This window comes from Kuraishia capsulata, genomic scaffold (assembly GCF_000576695.1).
Source record: "Kuraishia capsulata CBS 1993 genomic scaffold, Kuraishia_capsulata_scaffold_7, whole genome shotgun sequence".
NCBI classification, from domain to species: domain Eukaryota; kingdom Fungi; phylum Ascomycota; class Pichiomycetes; order Pichiales; family Pichiaceae; genus Kuraishia; species Kuraishia capsulata.
In genome coordinates, this window is record NW_019172956.1 from 215,759 (window position 1) to 228,922 (window position 13,164).

Below are 13,164 nucleotides of genomic sequence, written 5' to 3' on the forward strand. Positions count from 1 at the left end.
TGTAGTGTAGATTTGAAGGCATCTGAGTATTCAGAAAGTCGATAGAGCCCACAGTGTCTCCGTAGAGCATTTTCAAGACCTTCCATAACTTTCACATAGCGTGCCATGCTTCCAATCTTCTCGTTACCTGATTTTGTTAATCATCACCAGTAATATCAGTATCACAAGCACAGCAATGATGGCATACGAAATGAACTTATTGGCAACCATCCGCCTCGTCATTGACTTCAACGTGCTGATACTCCTGTCAACATACGAATCAGCCTCCATCAACGTGTCTCTGGCATTTATCAACTGCTCTCTCTGACCTCTTAGCGAGTTCAAAATTCCAGCACCGACATCCTCAGTCTCCAGTGCCGTCCTCGTGGACTCCTGAAGTCTCTGAGTAGACCTGTCCAGCGAAGCATTGGACTTCAGCAATTGCTGTCTCTGCGAATACGCAGCATCAGTTGCACCGGATTGCTCAGGGTAATCACCGAACAAATTCCGGCGGTCCTCGTCATCCATGAGCGACTTCAGCTCCTTACGAAGTCTGTTCAAATCCGCCTGATATGTCCGTATCTTGGCGTTGTATGAAGACCTCTGGGCCGTGGAGATGTTCTGGACCTCGATACCCATCTGTTCCACAACCTCAAAGCACTCGTCAATGTTAGCCTCAACAGCCTTCATCCCACTGAGCCGCTGGGAATTGTCCACCAAGCCAGAAATCTGCGACAAGCGTTGCTGAGCTTCGGTGTACGACACCTTGAAGTCAGACTCGTAGTTGGCGAATAGTTGTGACATTGTAGTTGATAATCAGTGATCCAGTAAAAGCTTGTATTCCGGTCTATTTATCGCTGTTTTCAAAAAAAATCCAAAACCAAAACCACAGTTGTTTAACTGAGTGTTGTGATACAACAAGTTAGCTTGTAAACTCCTTGCCATGTGGCAACCCCCGCCTCTTTGTCCGCCATTAGGTGGCACACGTAACTGCTTGTTGCACACACGGACCATATCTCAAATTGGTACTTTGGCCGATTGCCTTTTTAAAGCAACAGTTTATACAGTTTTCTACCTAGCCATCAGACGAGTAATGCTGGGATTGAGACTGAGACAGCTGGTGAAGGTGCCAAGAGGCACTGGTTTTTTCAGTCCCATATCGTGGCAATCGCGAGGGTTTTCTCAAAGCATGGCGGCGATGCACGGCCACCTCAAGAAGCCTAACCCCGGTGAAGAGCTCAAAATAACCTTTATCAGCAAGGATGGCTCACAGAGCTCATACGAAGTAGCTGAGGGAGATTCACTGCTGGATATTGCACAGGCGAATCATCTGGATATGGAGGGTGCCTGTGGAGGCTCATGCGCCTGTTCCACATGCCATATCATTGTGGATCCAGCGTACTACGACTCGATCCCTGAGCCATCCGATGACGAGAACGATATGTTGGACCTTGCGTTTGGTCTGACCGAGACGTGAGTGTTTTTGGCTACAAAAGCTTCTTATTTTCATCTACTAACCCCATTATTCAGCTCCCGGTTGGGTTGTCAGGTTTTTATGGCCAAGGAACTGGACGGGCTTAGAGTCGCTCTACCCGCCATGACTCGCAACCTCCAGTCTAGAGATTTTAACAAATGACTGTTGCTCCGGGCTGATTTATTATACTCCTGTACATAACTTGAAGTTCGAAAAATCTGAAAAAAAAATTATTCTGTCACGTGACTGTTTTAGTGTGGTGATCAATTTAGCTCGATATGGTGTGTTTACTCAAACTGCAAGGCGATAGGCAAGAACTTGCTCTGTAGCGGTGATTAAAAGACGGTTGAAGAGTCAGAAGAGAAAGTATTCTTCGAGAAAAAAGGACAAGATAAACACATCGATAATAACACAACTCCAACGAAAATAACGACTGAAATTGTCAGATCAGAAGACCTCTAAATCCTGCAGCTCCAAAACACGATAGGTCACATAAACAACAGGAACCCATAGTTTTCACGATGTCTTTTCCTCGCAAAACACTTGCAGAAACAGACAATTCTAGACTCAATGCATTAATGTCACAAAGCCAGCCACGACAGCCATCCAAGATACCGCGAACGAGATCTACAATCAGGCCGACTTCCAGCAATGCGCCTTCGAACCACAAGAACCATACTTCCAGTACTTTTGATGTGAACCAGGTGTTGAACCAGTTTGAAGGAATGCGTCGACTCGATGAGGAAGAGTCGGAAAAAGAGCTGATTAGGTTGGACTCACAAATAGCAGAGCTACATGCCCAAATAGAAAGGGCAGAATTTGAGGAATCAGAGCATCATCGTCATTTGAATAATTACATCAGGGAGACTGAAGCTCTTGAGAAACGGTTGAAGGAATTGGATGAAACAATTGGACGAAACAAGCTCAAATTTGACAACGATTTGAAGCACTTTGAGGTGAAGTACGCATTGAAACTAGAAGAGCATTCTTTGGAACTAAAGAAGGTTTATGACTCGACAATTGAAGAATTCGAGGGAATGTTGAAGGATGGAGATAGCGAGATTGAAGAGAGAGATCATCTGAGTAAAGTTGCGGATCTCAAATTGCAGATATCTGGGTTGCAGCGGGAACTGCTGGAAAAAAAGAGCGAAATAACTAGCAAGCTTCAGGAAGAGAGGGAAAAGAAAGACACTGTCTTGGACTCGAAACTGGCAAATGTCAGAGAAATGTCTGTTGAGCCGAGGTCTCAGCTGAAGGCCTTGAAATCAGAGTTATTGTCTGTGGAAAAGAAGATTGCAAGCTGCGAAGCAGATGTCATGCATCAACAGCTCAAACAGCAGGGTTTGGTAAACAAAATGAAGAACTCTCGACCTGATGAAGGGACGGTCGAACAGAAGATCGCGAAGCTTGATTCTAAAAAACACAAGTTAGAGGAGGATATCGACCAGAGGCGAGAACTTCTGCTGGATTCCAGCAAGCTGGAGAAAGAAAAGCGCGTTTGTTACGAGACGCGAAAGGCCAATCTTGAACACGAACAAAACCACGTGAGAAAGATAGAACATCAAATCTACGAGCATTCAAAAACCCTTCGAGTTTTTGCGCGAGTGGTTGGAAAATCCAAGTTCTTCAAGACGTCGATAAGAGTACCATACACTGAAATCGAGCACGCTGCAGGAACGCGTGAAATTTTGACCTTTGAGAAGGTTTTTCGATGCAGCGAGACTGGGCTGGAACATTTGCCAGAACTTCGGCTGCTTGTCCGCGAATGCCTTGGAAATTGTTCAGTGTCTGTTATTGAAGTTGGAACGGCACTTCCCGATCTCCCAACCATGATGAAGGCGATGGAGTACTACTACGATACATTGAGCGGTCAGGACAGGGATATTTCGTTTTTCAGATATAGTTTCAGCCCAGAAGGACAATTTATAGACGTCTCTACAGGGAAGGTTTGTTCTGGTCCGATTAACTCAGATGGAAAGTTCGATGTCTCCTCGGTGAAAAGTACGCAAATCAATTCAAAAACCGCTCTGAATGAAGTTATCTCCAATATGGAAGCGTTTGAGAATCAGTCTTCACTTTTCGGGATGTTTGTTCACTCAGGATATCAGCTGTCGATGTTCGTTCAATTGAAGTTGGTCCTACAGGACGCTTCACAATTCACACCCTTGACAAAAGCAATGGACAGCCTTTCCAAGCTTGTGGCAGCACTATACGAAAACACAAAGACTCAAACAGTTGTCTCTGTTGATGATTCTGGTGATGATGCGGAGTTCGAGTGGTTGAAAACAGTTAGTCAATTGCGGTTGAAAGATTCAGTTGGCTCAAAGACTGCTAGTGAGTTTTTGGTGTAACGGGGATAAGTAATGGAGCAAAAGGTAATCTTTTGGTTAATGTCTCAGTAAAAAGAAGCGAATGTATTTTGTGTGGGTCCTGTGGTGACTAGCACCAGTTTGGGTGATTGAGTGGTATATTATGGATTCATCAGCTGAATTTCTTACTTTGTCAACACCATAAATCAACCAGTTCAAGCCAATCGGCCGTCTCTTTCATTCCGTCAATATATCATGAATCAACCAATTCAGCTCGTTTTTATTGGATGAATCCGGCGCACCATTGGCAGTATTAGCGACTGAGCTAAGCATCGGCTGTCTCAGCTTCAACTCATCCAGTGATCTATTCGGTATCGGTCTTAGCAAGTGTGCTATTCCGGTCTTATCTTCAGTCTGGAGATCGTCGTTCTCCAATAGTATGTTCTCTAGTCTCAACGTTGGTCCACCAGGCTCTATAATGTAAGGCTGCTGGGTTATCGTATCATGAACATCCTCCAAAGTCAATGTGACCCGCCTGTGATTCGAAGTCGTAACTGGTTCACTGGGTGCCCCGTTTTGAACCTCGTCTATAATATCAGGAGCATACCGCAGCTTGCGATATTTGACCACATCAATAACAGACTCTACAAGCCCCCTCAAATGAGTCTCCAAAGCATGAAGCAGAAACTCTACCACCTGGTCATTCAGCTGGCCAATCAGGCCGTGTTCTCGCGCAATCCACAGCATTCTCGCCTTCAGTGAATCGTTGTCTGGAATCTCGAACGTCTCAGTGGCCAGTGGTGTCTGGAAACCATGCATCACATCCTGGGCCCATTGAATCGTATTACCGGCAATACCTGTCTCCTTGTTGTTCACTATAGGCACTTTTGGCAGCATTGATTGTCGGGTCAGCGTGATACACGAGTTGACCATTCCGGTCTTCCCAGCCTCACGGGTGATCCCCTTGATCCTGCGCCTTTCCCTTATAGGAAGCGCCAAAATGTCCTTTTTCAGTCTCTCATACTGCGACGAGTTCTTGCGAGAGTCTTTTCTTCGTTTACCAAGAGAAGACCCTCCAAAACCGGCGGTTGAGATCCCATCTATGGGGCCTTCCCTCACCGAGTTTGCCAAATTGGCCAATAAAAGCTGGTTGTGTAGCTTTATTGTGCGAGCATCAAGAATTCCATCTAGTTCCTCCACAAGTTCTTGCCTTGAGAGCTTTCCAACCAAAAAAAGAGAAACCGCGATTTGGTATCCGTCCCAGTTCTTGCCCAAACGCTTTTGGAACTCGTTGACCAGATTCTCAATCTCAATTCTCCCATTGGAAAGCTTTTGTAGATGTCGCACGGCCTTTCCGTTCACAACGGGAGTGGAAACGCTCGATGTCTGGGGCATGTTTGGGTGTTTCCCGTGTAATACAACTGGTACAACAGTGTCTTAAGTGGTAGCAGCCAACAAAAGTCTGTGTAATTGCGTCCTGCGTCAGTTGAAATAGGATGGGAAGTCTGCAGAAAATGCCTGCTACACGAATCTGATGACTCAATCTTGCACTCTTGATGAATCGCGGATGGATGTTGTGTTGAGTGCTGTACCCCAGTCTGTTAATCTTCTGTTAGTTTCAAGAGCTTCGGCAAAAAGGTCGTGCTTTGGCTATAAATCTTGGTAAGCGACTCGCTCGCGGTTGGTGAAGGTTAGTTGGAAAGCAAAAGAGTTCGGGAAGATGATTTAAATTATATAGAGAAGAGTCAAAAATGTTACAAGTGAAACTCCCTTGCGACAGGTTTATAATGACCTTCGTAGGTGAAGTTATGAGTACCTATTTTCAAACATTAGTCCTCCATCACGTGATTGAGTGAAAGTATACCTTCTGATTGTAGGAAGGGTCGACCAAGAGTCGGTGATCAACAATAAACTTGACGGCAACCGGGTATAGAAAATGAAGAACATTATTGATATCTTATAAAGTAAACTAAGGATAAATAATAAGAAGAATGTGCCTTCGTATACTATAACTAGTCCTAACATATAGGCGTGTGGAGATCAAAAGGTACAGTGAATGTTTCATCGCGCACTAGTGGTGGGCCGCACTGTGTTTAGTATAGTTTGAGATTTGAGACCAAGTTCTACCAATAGATGATAATTCCACCAATTTTACTAATTCTTGTCCGAAATATTATACACTAAACCCTATACGACTTCAAGTTCCGCGTTAGACTTGAATCCTTGTATAGATTCAACAGATCTGTGGTGTTATCACTAGCCCTGTTCTCCTTCTCAGGCTTCGAGAGAGATGTAAACCGCTTTATTGGTCGTTGTTGGCCATTCCCAAGACCGTTATTAATCAGACTTGGTCTTTGCGTATGCGCCTCCTTTAATTTCTGTTTCAAAAGTTCAATCTCTTCCTCCTTATCACGCAAAGTTCTGTCCCGGTACCTTAGCTCCAGCTTCAACTCGTCAGTTTGACTCTGTAAAAGCCTGTTTTCCTTTTCCAATGCCAGATCTGTTGCTGCTCCCGTTGGTCTCCTCAAAATGTCCAGTTCCAGTTCGTCGTTGCGCTCCTGAAGTCTCCTCAGTCGCGCTTCCATCTCCTCTGTATGCTTTTTTGATCCCGTTTGCTCTTGGGATTTGTTGAACTTGTACTTCAAATCATAGTACTTGTCCGCGAGCTCTTCGTATGCCTTAGAGATCCTCTTCGACTCCTCAACATGACCCATGTGCACTTTCCTCAGATCGAAGTACTTCTGTCTGAAGTCACGGTTTTCCTTATCAGCCTTACGATCTAGTTCCACACGATGGACGATATTCTCAAGCTCATAACGCTGGTCCTGAAGCTTAAGTTTCAGCTCCTGGAGTACGGCTGGGTCGCACTTCACAAGGGTTGCTTCCTTGGGTTTGGGAGATTCAATTTTTGGAAATCGACCTGGAACCGGCATCGAGTCCGCTGCATAAAACGGATTCGACGAATTGTAATGAAAACGTATCCTCTCCAGAGTATCCTCCACTTTATCCTCGTAGGGAAATCTGTCCTCCAAAGAGCTGCGGTTAGACCTATAGGGCCTATACACAGAATCGTCCAGCCCGTCACTCTTTTTTTGCTTAACGTTATATGATGTACCCTGAATTTCATCACTGGAAGTCCGCAACTGGCCTGTGGGCTCTGTTCCAAAAATTATCTGGTACACCTTTCCAAACAGCCCTGTCTTATTAGCAGTAGGTGTGGGCTGTGCAAAACTCGAAGGCTTATATGAGAGAAACGTGTTGTCTGTCTCAGAATCCACATCCCTGTCTCTGTACCACGACATGGCTGGCGCTTGAAACGAGAAGGTGAAAGACGCGGTTGCGGCTTGAAGAGTTGAGACAGAAGAGTAAACACTGGAAACGCGTTGGAGATAGGTCGTGTCCGTTTCATAATAAGAGAGTAAACTTCGTGTGTAAACCAATACTGTTGTGTTTCGCACGTTTATGGTTGTTCTGACCTTTAAAAAGGCCATTTTTTGCCTTTGGAATAGTCATGAAGGGTGGCAAAAGGTGAATAAGCGCATGCTTCCAGGCTCATGTTGGAGATTGTCAACTCTGAGTCATCAAATGGTTGCTGTACAGCTGTGCAGTGAAACCTAGGTTTCTAGGCGGAAGATGATTTGGGAATGGACCTGACCCGAGAAATCGGAAATTCTCAGACAAACGGAATGCCCCTTCAAATTAAACCTTATACTTCTCGGGAAACATGCAGACTTTTGCGAAAGCATTGAACTCCAATATGCAGTTCATGAACACTAAGACTGGTGAATCGAGCCATTGTCCCCTCAAGCAAACACTATCACGTGACATGAACTCCAAATCTTAAACTTTTACTTTTTCCAACTATTTGTGACAAATTGTCATGTTTCAGATTTTGGACGGCTTGATAGGCTTTGGTCGTATTTTAGACTGCCCTTACTGTGTAGCGTGAGTAAATATTTGAGGCGGCTTAAGGTAGCGCGGCCTAAAGCTTAGTGCAATGGACCCCTGGAAAGACGGGAGCTATTTGCGTAACCCCGAGTAGCTCCAAAACTCTACAAGGCACCTAAATTGAGCATCAGGCTTGCAATCCTGACCTAAATTGAAAAACACGTCACTATGGCCAATCCGGACATACCAATCCCCTATATTTGAACTTTACAGCCAGCTGCTCGTCCATGGCGACATCTCAATTTCTGGGCGCTCTGTTCACATCCTCTATCAAACTTTTTGAGACTTAATTATAGCCTAATCTACAGCAGGAGAGGCCAAAGCTGATGATTGCTAGAGCCAAGAAGAAAAACCGGCACATGATTGTCCTGCCACGACAAGTGCGGCTCAGCCACTTGACCTATCTTTGCAGCCGGTAACGGAAACTCGCTGGGCAATTCAGGAGTAAGTAGTAAGACCACAAACCTGGCACCATTTTTTCAGTGCGCACGGTAGTTTGGGTTTCGCAATATTTTAAGGGATTTAAGTTCATGAATTTCAGAAAAGCTGAAACGGGATAAGAAGCGTAGGGGGAACTTTTTTTGTAGCATTGACTTTTCTCAGGTCATTGATTCGAAAGGCTATATATAGAGGCGGATACTGCAAAATGCTTTTCGGCAAGGGCCCGACCAATTGGCACAGGGCTTCGAGGGGCTTCAATGCGAACCCAAAATAGTGCCCCGGCATGCGAGGCTCAAAAGCCTGTTCAAGATGCATTTTGGACGGAATGGGGGCCGGGAATCCTAGCGGGGCCAACGCCGTCTTAGACTGGATCCTGGAAATTCGCATTCTCGTATGCATCTGGGACGGACACTACTGGTGGAAAAGTAGGCTAGTTCCGTCGGTGATGTGGTAATAAGTGGATGAAATAAGGCCAAAAAAACACAGTTTTGGTGCCATTAAAAGGAATTCTTAGATTCTATTACAAGTCTCCACAGTCCCATTATACAATTAAGCCCGTTAGCGGGGTCTAGTAGCGACCAGCAAAAGTCTTTCCAGTCGATCAACGTTTGCCGTGATGGCCCTTAGTAGAATTCCCTGATTAGGTAAACGCATCGAAAACGCGTAGTTAACCTCAGAACCGGCCGGATACAGGTGGTTTTGAGGACCAGAAAGACAAGTCAACTAGCACAAGAACTACGGACCATGCTAGACAAAATATTCAGAATCGCAGTATCAGTACCATATATTCATATCTGTCTAAAAACTAGCTAATTTTCTTTTAAATTCCACACAAAACCTTGTACTACAAAGATTGGGCGTTGCAACGGCACCGACACGACCTCGCAGGAATGCCATGGAGACCTTGCGCGGAGACTTGGAGAACTGGGAAGTGCCTTCTGATCTCGCTTACACCGACAAAAGGGACGGTCTATTTGCAGAGCACAAACAGGCTACCGGGAAGAGAGCTGAAAATTTTGCTCCTGTTGCGAGTTTCTGTCTTTTTTCAAATCTCCACTCGAGACTTGCTGATCTGTGCCCAGGATTTCACCAGTTGGAAGAGCGTGCTGAACAAAGCTTTTCCTCCAGGCATTGAGTTTAAAACGGACAAAGAGGAAAAAGTAGGCAGTGACGCGAAAGTTTTGAAAAGAGCTTTTGAGTTGAAAATCAGGCCTGTTGAACAATTTCGCGTGAGCAAAAGTCTTGTCTGAGATCGATTTGGTGGTCTAGACCAACTTTTTTATAGTTGGCTTTTCGAGGTCTCCCACCGTTCCACTTTTCTGTCTCAAAAAACTTCATTGAAGATTTTTTGAAGCTGAAAAGATCCATCTGAGGTCAAAACTTGGACCAGAGTTAGATCAAAGTTCAGATCTTTAGATTCGAATCAAATTGTTGTCTTGGTGTTGATTCTGTTGGAATTTTCAGTCAAGACAAGGTGTTGAATCGAAAATTTTAGTTTTCAAGTCTTCAGAGAGGTCTTGATCTGTTGAAAAATATCGGTGCTGAATCTTTGAATTGATTGACAAAGGAAAATCGTTGATTCTGCCAGATTTTTGAGTCTTCACAGTCAAACTTTCACTCCAAGCTTTAGATTTCGTTCTCTGAGTCTTGAATCTTCAGCTTCTCAAGTGCTCCGCGCCAGTTTCTCCTTTTCTCACATCCGCTTCCATGAAGAACTTCCCACCCGTCCCAAGAGACAGATTCGTCTACACCCATAACCCGGTACCCTATCCGAATGAGCTGCTGGTTGCCGAGATAGCGACTCACCATGCCACTGCACAGGAGTACCGACTCGAGCTCACCAGCAGTGCCATTGCTGATCTGGATATCCACAGGCCCGATATCGGGCTCATCTCGAAACAGCCCCAGCTTACGCCCGACTACAGAATTCCGCTGATGGATTTTCTGGCCAGATGTGCCCGGAAAACACGAGTCGCGCCAATGGCCTTCTACAGGGCAGCCAGACTTTTCGATCGGTACTGCTCTCGTAGAGTTGTTCTGGTAGAACAGGCCAAGCTGGTTGCAGCAACGTGTTTGTGGCTTGCGGCAAAGGCTGATGGGGGCTTCAATCACCCGTTCTCGTCGGCTGCATGCCCTACCGGTGGCCGCTTTCTGGGTCCCTCGGTGCGTGCTCGGATCCCTAGACTAGCAGAGCTTTGCTCGCTTTGTGAGCCTGTTAGTGGTTATGACGAGGGCATGTTCGTGCAGATGGAGCGTCATGTTCTGGACACTCTTGACTGGCAAGTGACTGAGCCTACCATCCACGAATGGGTGATGACGGCCGCCGAGAACTCCACTGCCTCGGGCTTTCTTTCGGACCAAAATGCCGACGTCGTTGCTCTTAAGCTGTTTCTATGTGACTGCACCCTTTATTCCACGGATCTCATTTCGATCCATCCCGCAGAATTGGCTGCTTCCGTGCACGATGTGCTCTCTCGGATCTGTGGGATTGCCTACGACTCTGAGCAATACGGATGTACCCTTCCGCGAGTATCACGGAGCGTCACTGTGAGACTTCTGGAAGCCATCTCCCAGGCATCTCCTGGTTTACTGAGATGTTCGGAAACGCCAGTGGTTCCAGAGTTCGCCCGTCGTGCTCGCTGGTACTGGCAATCGCTCCAGGCGCAAACTCCTGCGGCACCAGCTCCTTCACCATCACCAGATCCCGAGGTATTTGCTGAGTATCACCACACAGATGACAGCGATGTTGACTCTATCTTTGATCAGTGTATGTCTTCGATGAGTTCGTTTGCTCCCTCGCCCATGGTTACCCCAAACAGAGAGAAGCCTGTGTAGGAGGTCAAGCCACTATGGTCAAGCCCTCCGATCAAACATTCTGATCAAACAATCTGACACTTGAGCAACCGTGATGCTCAAGCCACTCATATCTGCTCTGTCAAAGCCGCAACCGCTCCGAGAGCCGCTTTGCTGCATATCCCATTCCTCGCTTTGCATTTTCATCAGCCCATCATACGGAGGCCACCTCGGCTCCGTCCCCTGCATAGTTTTATACGCCACAAGGCACTCTAACGACTCAATTGGATTCTACAAATTGTAAAAAAGCTACGAAACAGGAATATTCCTCGAATATATACGCTTGCGTAAAGCTGTGTTGCGTTGGCCCCTGAAAAGTTTCATATGGTAGTGCCCGAACGTATCTGATTTGGGGCTGCGTGCGGCTGCACTTGCTGGGTGGGCTGGTGGGGGTGAGCCAGTGGCTGAGTGCTGAGTCGGAGTGGCGGAGCAGAGGCTTGGAATTATAGGCACGGGAATTTCTGGCAGAGTTGAGACGGAACGGAAGGGTTAGCGCATAGCGGTTGTCTCAGCAAGAACGGTTGGTAGCAGATGGCAGTGATTTTCCAGCTAGTAAAACCCAGAACTGGGCCCACCCCGTATGAATATCAATCTTCATTCTTCCTAAGCGCTGACTCGCCTCAGACTTAGCCTTTCTTCACCGGTCTCTCTTTTGAGCCCCGCACACTTGCACTGCACACGACCATTCCTCCCTCAGGACTTTGCTCACAGATGAGACACGGTTTCTCGGCTTGTTAGTTTTCTTACCATCCACCCTTTGTACGCTCTTCCAAGCGTGTTTTTCAAGTTCTGCACTCATATTTCACTCTTTGCGGAGTCGACTGAGCCTATTTACACGACGCCAATCCGGTATTACTGTCAGCTTCCAGCGGGCATAACCCCTACATATCTCTCCTTCAGTTTCACTCTCAAAAACCATGCTCAGAATCGCACTTTTCGTGGCGATGCTGCTACGTCTTTCTCTGGTGAGTGGAGACGATATGTCGCTAGTGGGTACTTGGTCGTCGAAGTCGAATAGCGTATTTACAGGCCCAGATTTTTACGATCCAGTGGACGAGCTGCTGATCGAGCCTGCGTTGCCCGGTTTGTCTTACTCCTTCACAGAAGACGGTCATTTTGAAGAAGCGACTTATCAGATCACCCCTAACCCTCAGAATCACTCGTGTCCAGTTGCAGCGCTCATTTACCAGCATGGCACCTACGAGGAGCTTAAAAATGGAACATTGATTCTGACGCCGTTTGAAGTTGATGGTCGCCAGCTGCTTAGTGAGCCATGCTCTGACAACGGAGTCTCTACTTACTCGCGCTACCACCAAATCGAGAAGTTCCGTTCCTATGCGTTAAGCGTGGACTCGTACCACGGTCGGTACAAGCTCCAGCTCTACGAAAGTGATGGGTCCGCGATGCAGCCGCTGTATCTTGCTTATAGGCCGCCTCTTATGCTTCCTACGCAAACCTTGAACCCAACTTCAGCCTCTGAGGCAACGGCAGAGAGCGTTTCAAACAAGGTGAAGAGGTCCTTGGAGAACAGGTTCCGCACGAACGCAGTGAAAAATCCGGGTTTCGACTATGACTTCTGGTGGTGGCTTTCTGTAGGCATGATGGGTGTCGGGTCTGCGCTATACTTTTTCTGCTGATTCAACCATGGGCATGAGCCTGTGGATTGAGAAAAGAGCTGGAGACTGGAGATTTAACATATCTGTGAATTTAGGATGATTGCACTCAGCGATATAGTTGAGAATGTACACGTTAATGCTTGTCGTAAATGTGACCGTAGATGGACTTGTGAGAATGCCTTCGAATTTCAATCACGGTAGGCATATAAATAGAACTGCCTGTTGGTCTGGCCATTCAGTATGGCAAACGGCGACTTCTATGTTAAAGCCCAAGGATCCCACCAGGGGTTTCTACAGGGAATATGGGTACCACCAAATTTGCACGAATTTTTTGGACCTGGTAAGCATAAGTATCGTAGAGCCATTCGTATACCAGCCAAATATTTTTCCAAGTATCTCTTGTCAACTGTCACACTCGCTGCCAAAAACGTCAGGCTATTGGTTATGCACTACTTGAAGTGTACCAACAAATATCTTCGCCACATCACGACTTTCGAATGTCTCACCCAAAAGGGGGCAACACTCCGTATCTGAATCCACAACC

The 13,164-nt window shown here is 46.3% G+C and overlaps 9 protein-coding genes across 9 annotated transcripts; 6 read left to right on the forward strand and 3 right to left on the reverse strand.

Annotated features, from left to right (window-relative positions):
* Positions 1 to 123: 123 nt before the first annotated feature.
* On the reverse strand, positions 124 to 783 carry KUCA_T00005601001 (uncharacterized protein; the record flags this gene model as incomplete). Its single annotated transcript, XM_022600430.1, has 1 exon — positions 124 to 783. The coding sequence occupies one exon, from the start codon at positions 781 to 783 to the stop codon at positions 124 to 126; it is 660 nt and encodes a 219-aa protein (XP_022461592.1).
* A 289-nt stretch (positions 784 to 1,072) lies between these two features.
* On the forward strand, positions 1,073 to 1,615 carry KUCA_T00005602001 (uncharacterized protein; the record flags this gene model as incomplete). The annotated part of the gene is made up of 2 exons (XM_022600441.1): positions 1,073 to 1,452; positions 1,510 to 1,615. The coding sequence occupies 2 exons, from the start codon at positions 1,073 to 1,075 to the stop codon at positions 1,613 to 1,615; spliced, it is 486 nt and encodes a 161-aa protein (XP_022461593.1).
* A 359-nt stretch (positions 1,616 to 1,974) lies between these two features.
* KUCA_T00005603001 (uncharacterized protein) lies at positions 1,975 to 3,804 on the forward strand (the record flags this gene model as incomplete). Its single annotated transcript, XM_022600452.1, has 1 exon — positions 1,975 to 3,804. One exon carries the CDS (start codon positions 1,975 to 1,977, stop codon positions 3,802 to 3,804), a length of 1,830 nt encoding a protein of 609 aa, XP_022461594.1.
* Positions 3,805 to 3,999: 195 nt separating this feature from the next.
* Positions 4,000 to 5,157, reverse strand: KUCA_T00005604001 (uncharacterized protein; the record flags this gene model as incomplete). The annotated part of the gene is made up of 1 exon (XM_022600464.1): positions 4,000 to 5,157. One exon carries the CDS (start codon positions 5,155 to 5,157, stop codon positions 4,000 to 4,002), a length of 1,158 nt encoding a protein of 385 aa, XP_022461595.1.
* Positions 5,158 to 5,942: 785 nt separating this feature from the next.
* Positions 5,943 to 7,253, reverse strand: KUCA_T00005605001 (uncharacterized protein; the record flags this gene model as incomplete). The annotated part of the gene is made up of 1 exon (XM_022600475.1): positions 5,943 to 7,253. One exon carries the CDS (start codon positions 7,251 to 7,253, stop codon positions 5,943 to 5,945), a length of 1,311 nt encoding a protein of 436 aa, XP_022461596.1.
* Positions 7,254 to 9,041: 1,788 nt separating this feature from the next.
* KUCA_T00005606001 (uncharacterized protein) lies at positions 9,042 to 9,401 on the forward strand (the record flags this gene model as incomplete). The annotated part of the gene is made up of 1 exon (XM_022600486.1): positions 9,042 to 9,401. One exon carries the CDS (start codon positions 9,042 to 9,044, stop codon positions 9,399 to 9,401), a length of 360 nt encoding a protein of 119 aa, XP_022461597.1.
* A 457-nt stretch (positions 9,402 to 9,858) lies between these two features.
* KUCA_T00005607001 (uncharacterized protein) lies at positions 9,859 to 10,986 on the forward strand (the record flags this gene model as incomplete). Its single annotated transcript, XM_022600497.1, has 1 exon — positions 9,859 to 10,986. The coding sequence occupies one exon, from the start codon at positions 9,859 to 9,861 to the stop codon at positions 10,984 to 10,986; it is 1,128 nt and encodes a 375-aa protein (XP_022461598.1).
* Positions 10,987 to 11,921: 935 nt separating this feature from the next.
* KUCA_T00005608001 (uncharacterized protein) lies at positions 11,922 to 12,641 on the forward strand (the record flags this gene model as incomplete). The annotated part of the gene is made up of 1 exon (XM_022600508.1): positions 11,922 to 12,641. One exon carries the CDS (start codon positions 11,922 to 11,924, stop codon positions 12,639 to 12,641), a length of 720 nt encoding a protein of 239 aa, XP_022461599.1.
* A 103-nt stretch (positions 12,642 to 12,744) lies between these two features.
* On the forward strand, positions 12,745 to 13,077 carry KUCA_T00005609001 (uncharacterized protein; the record flags this gene model as incomplete). Its single annotated transcript, XM_022600519.1, has 1 exon — positions 12,745 to 13,077. The coding sequence occupies one exon, from the start codon at positions 12,745 to 12,747 to the stop codon at positions 13,075 to 13,077; it is 333 nt and encodes a 110-aa protein (XP_022461600.1).
* Positions 13,078 to 13,164: the final 87 nt, after the last annotated feature.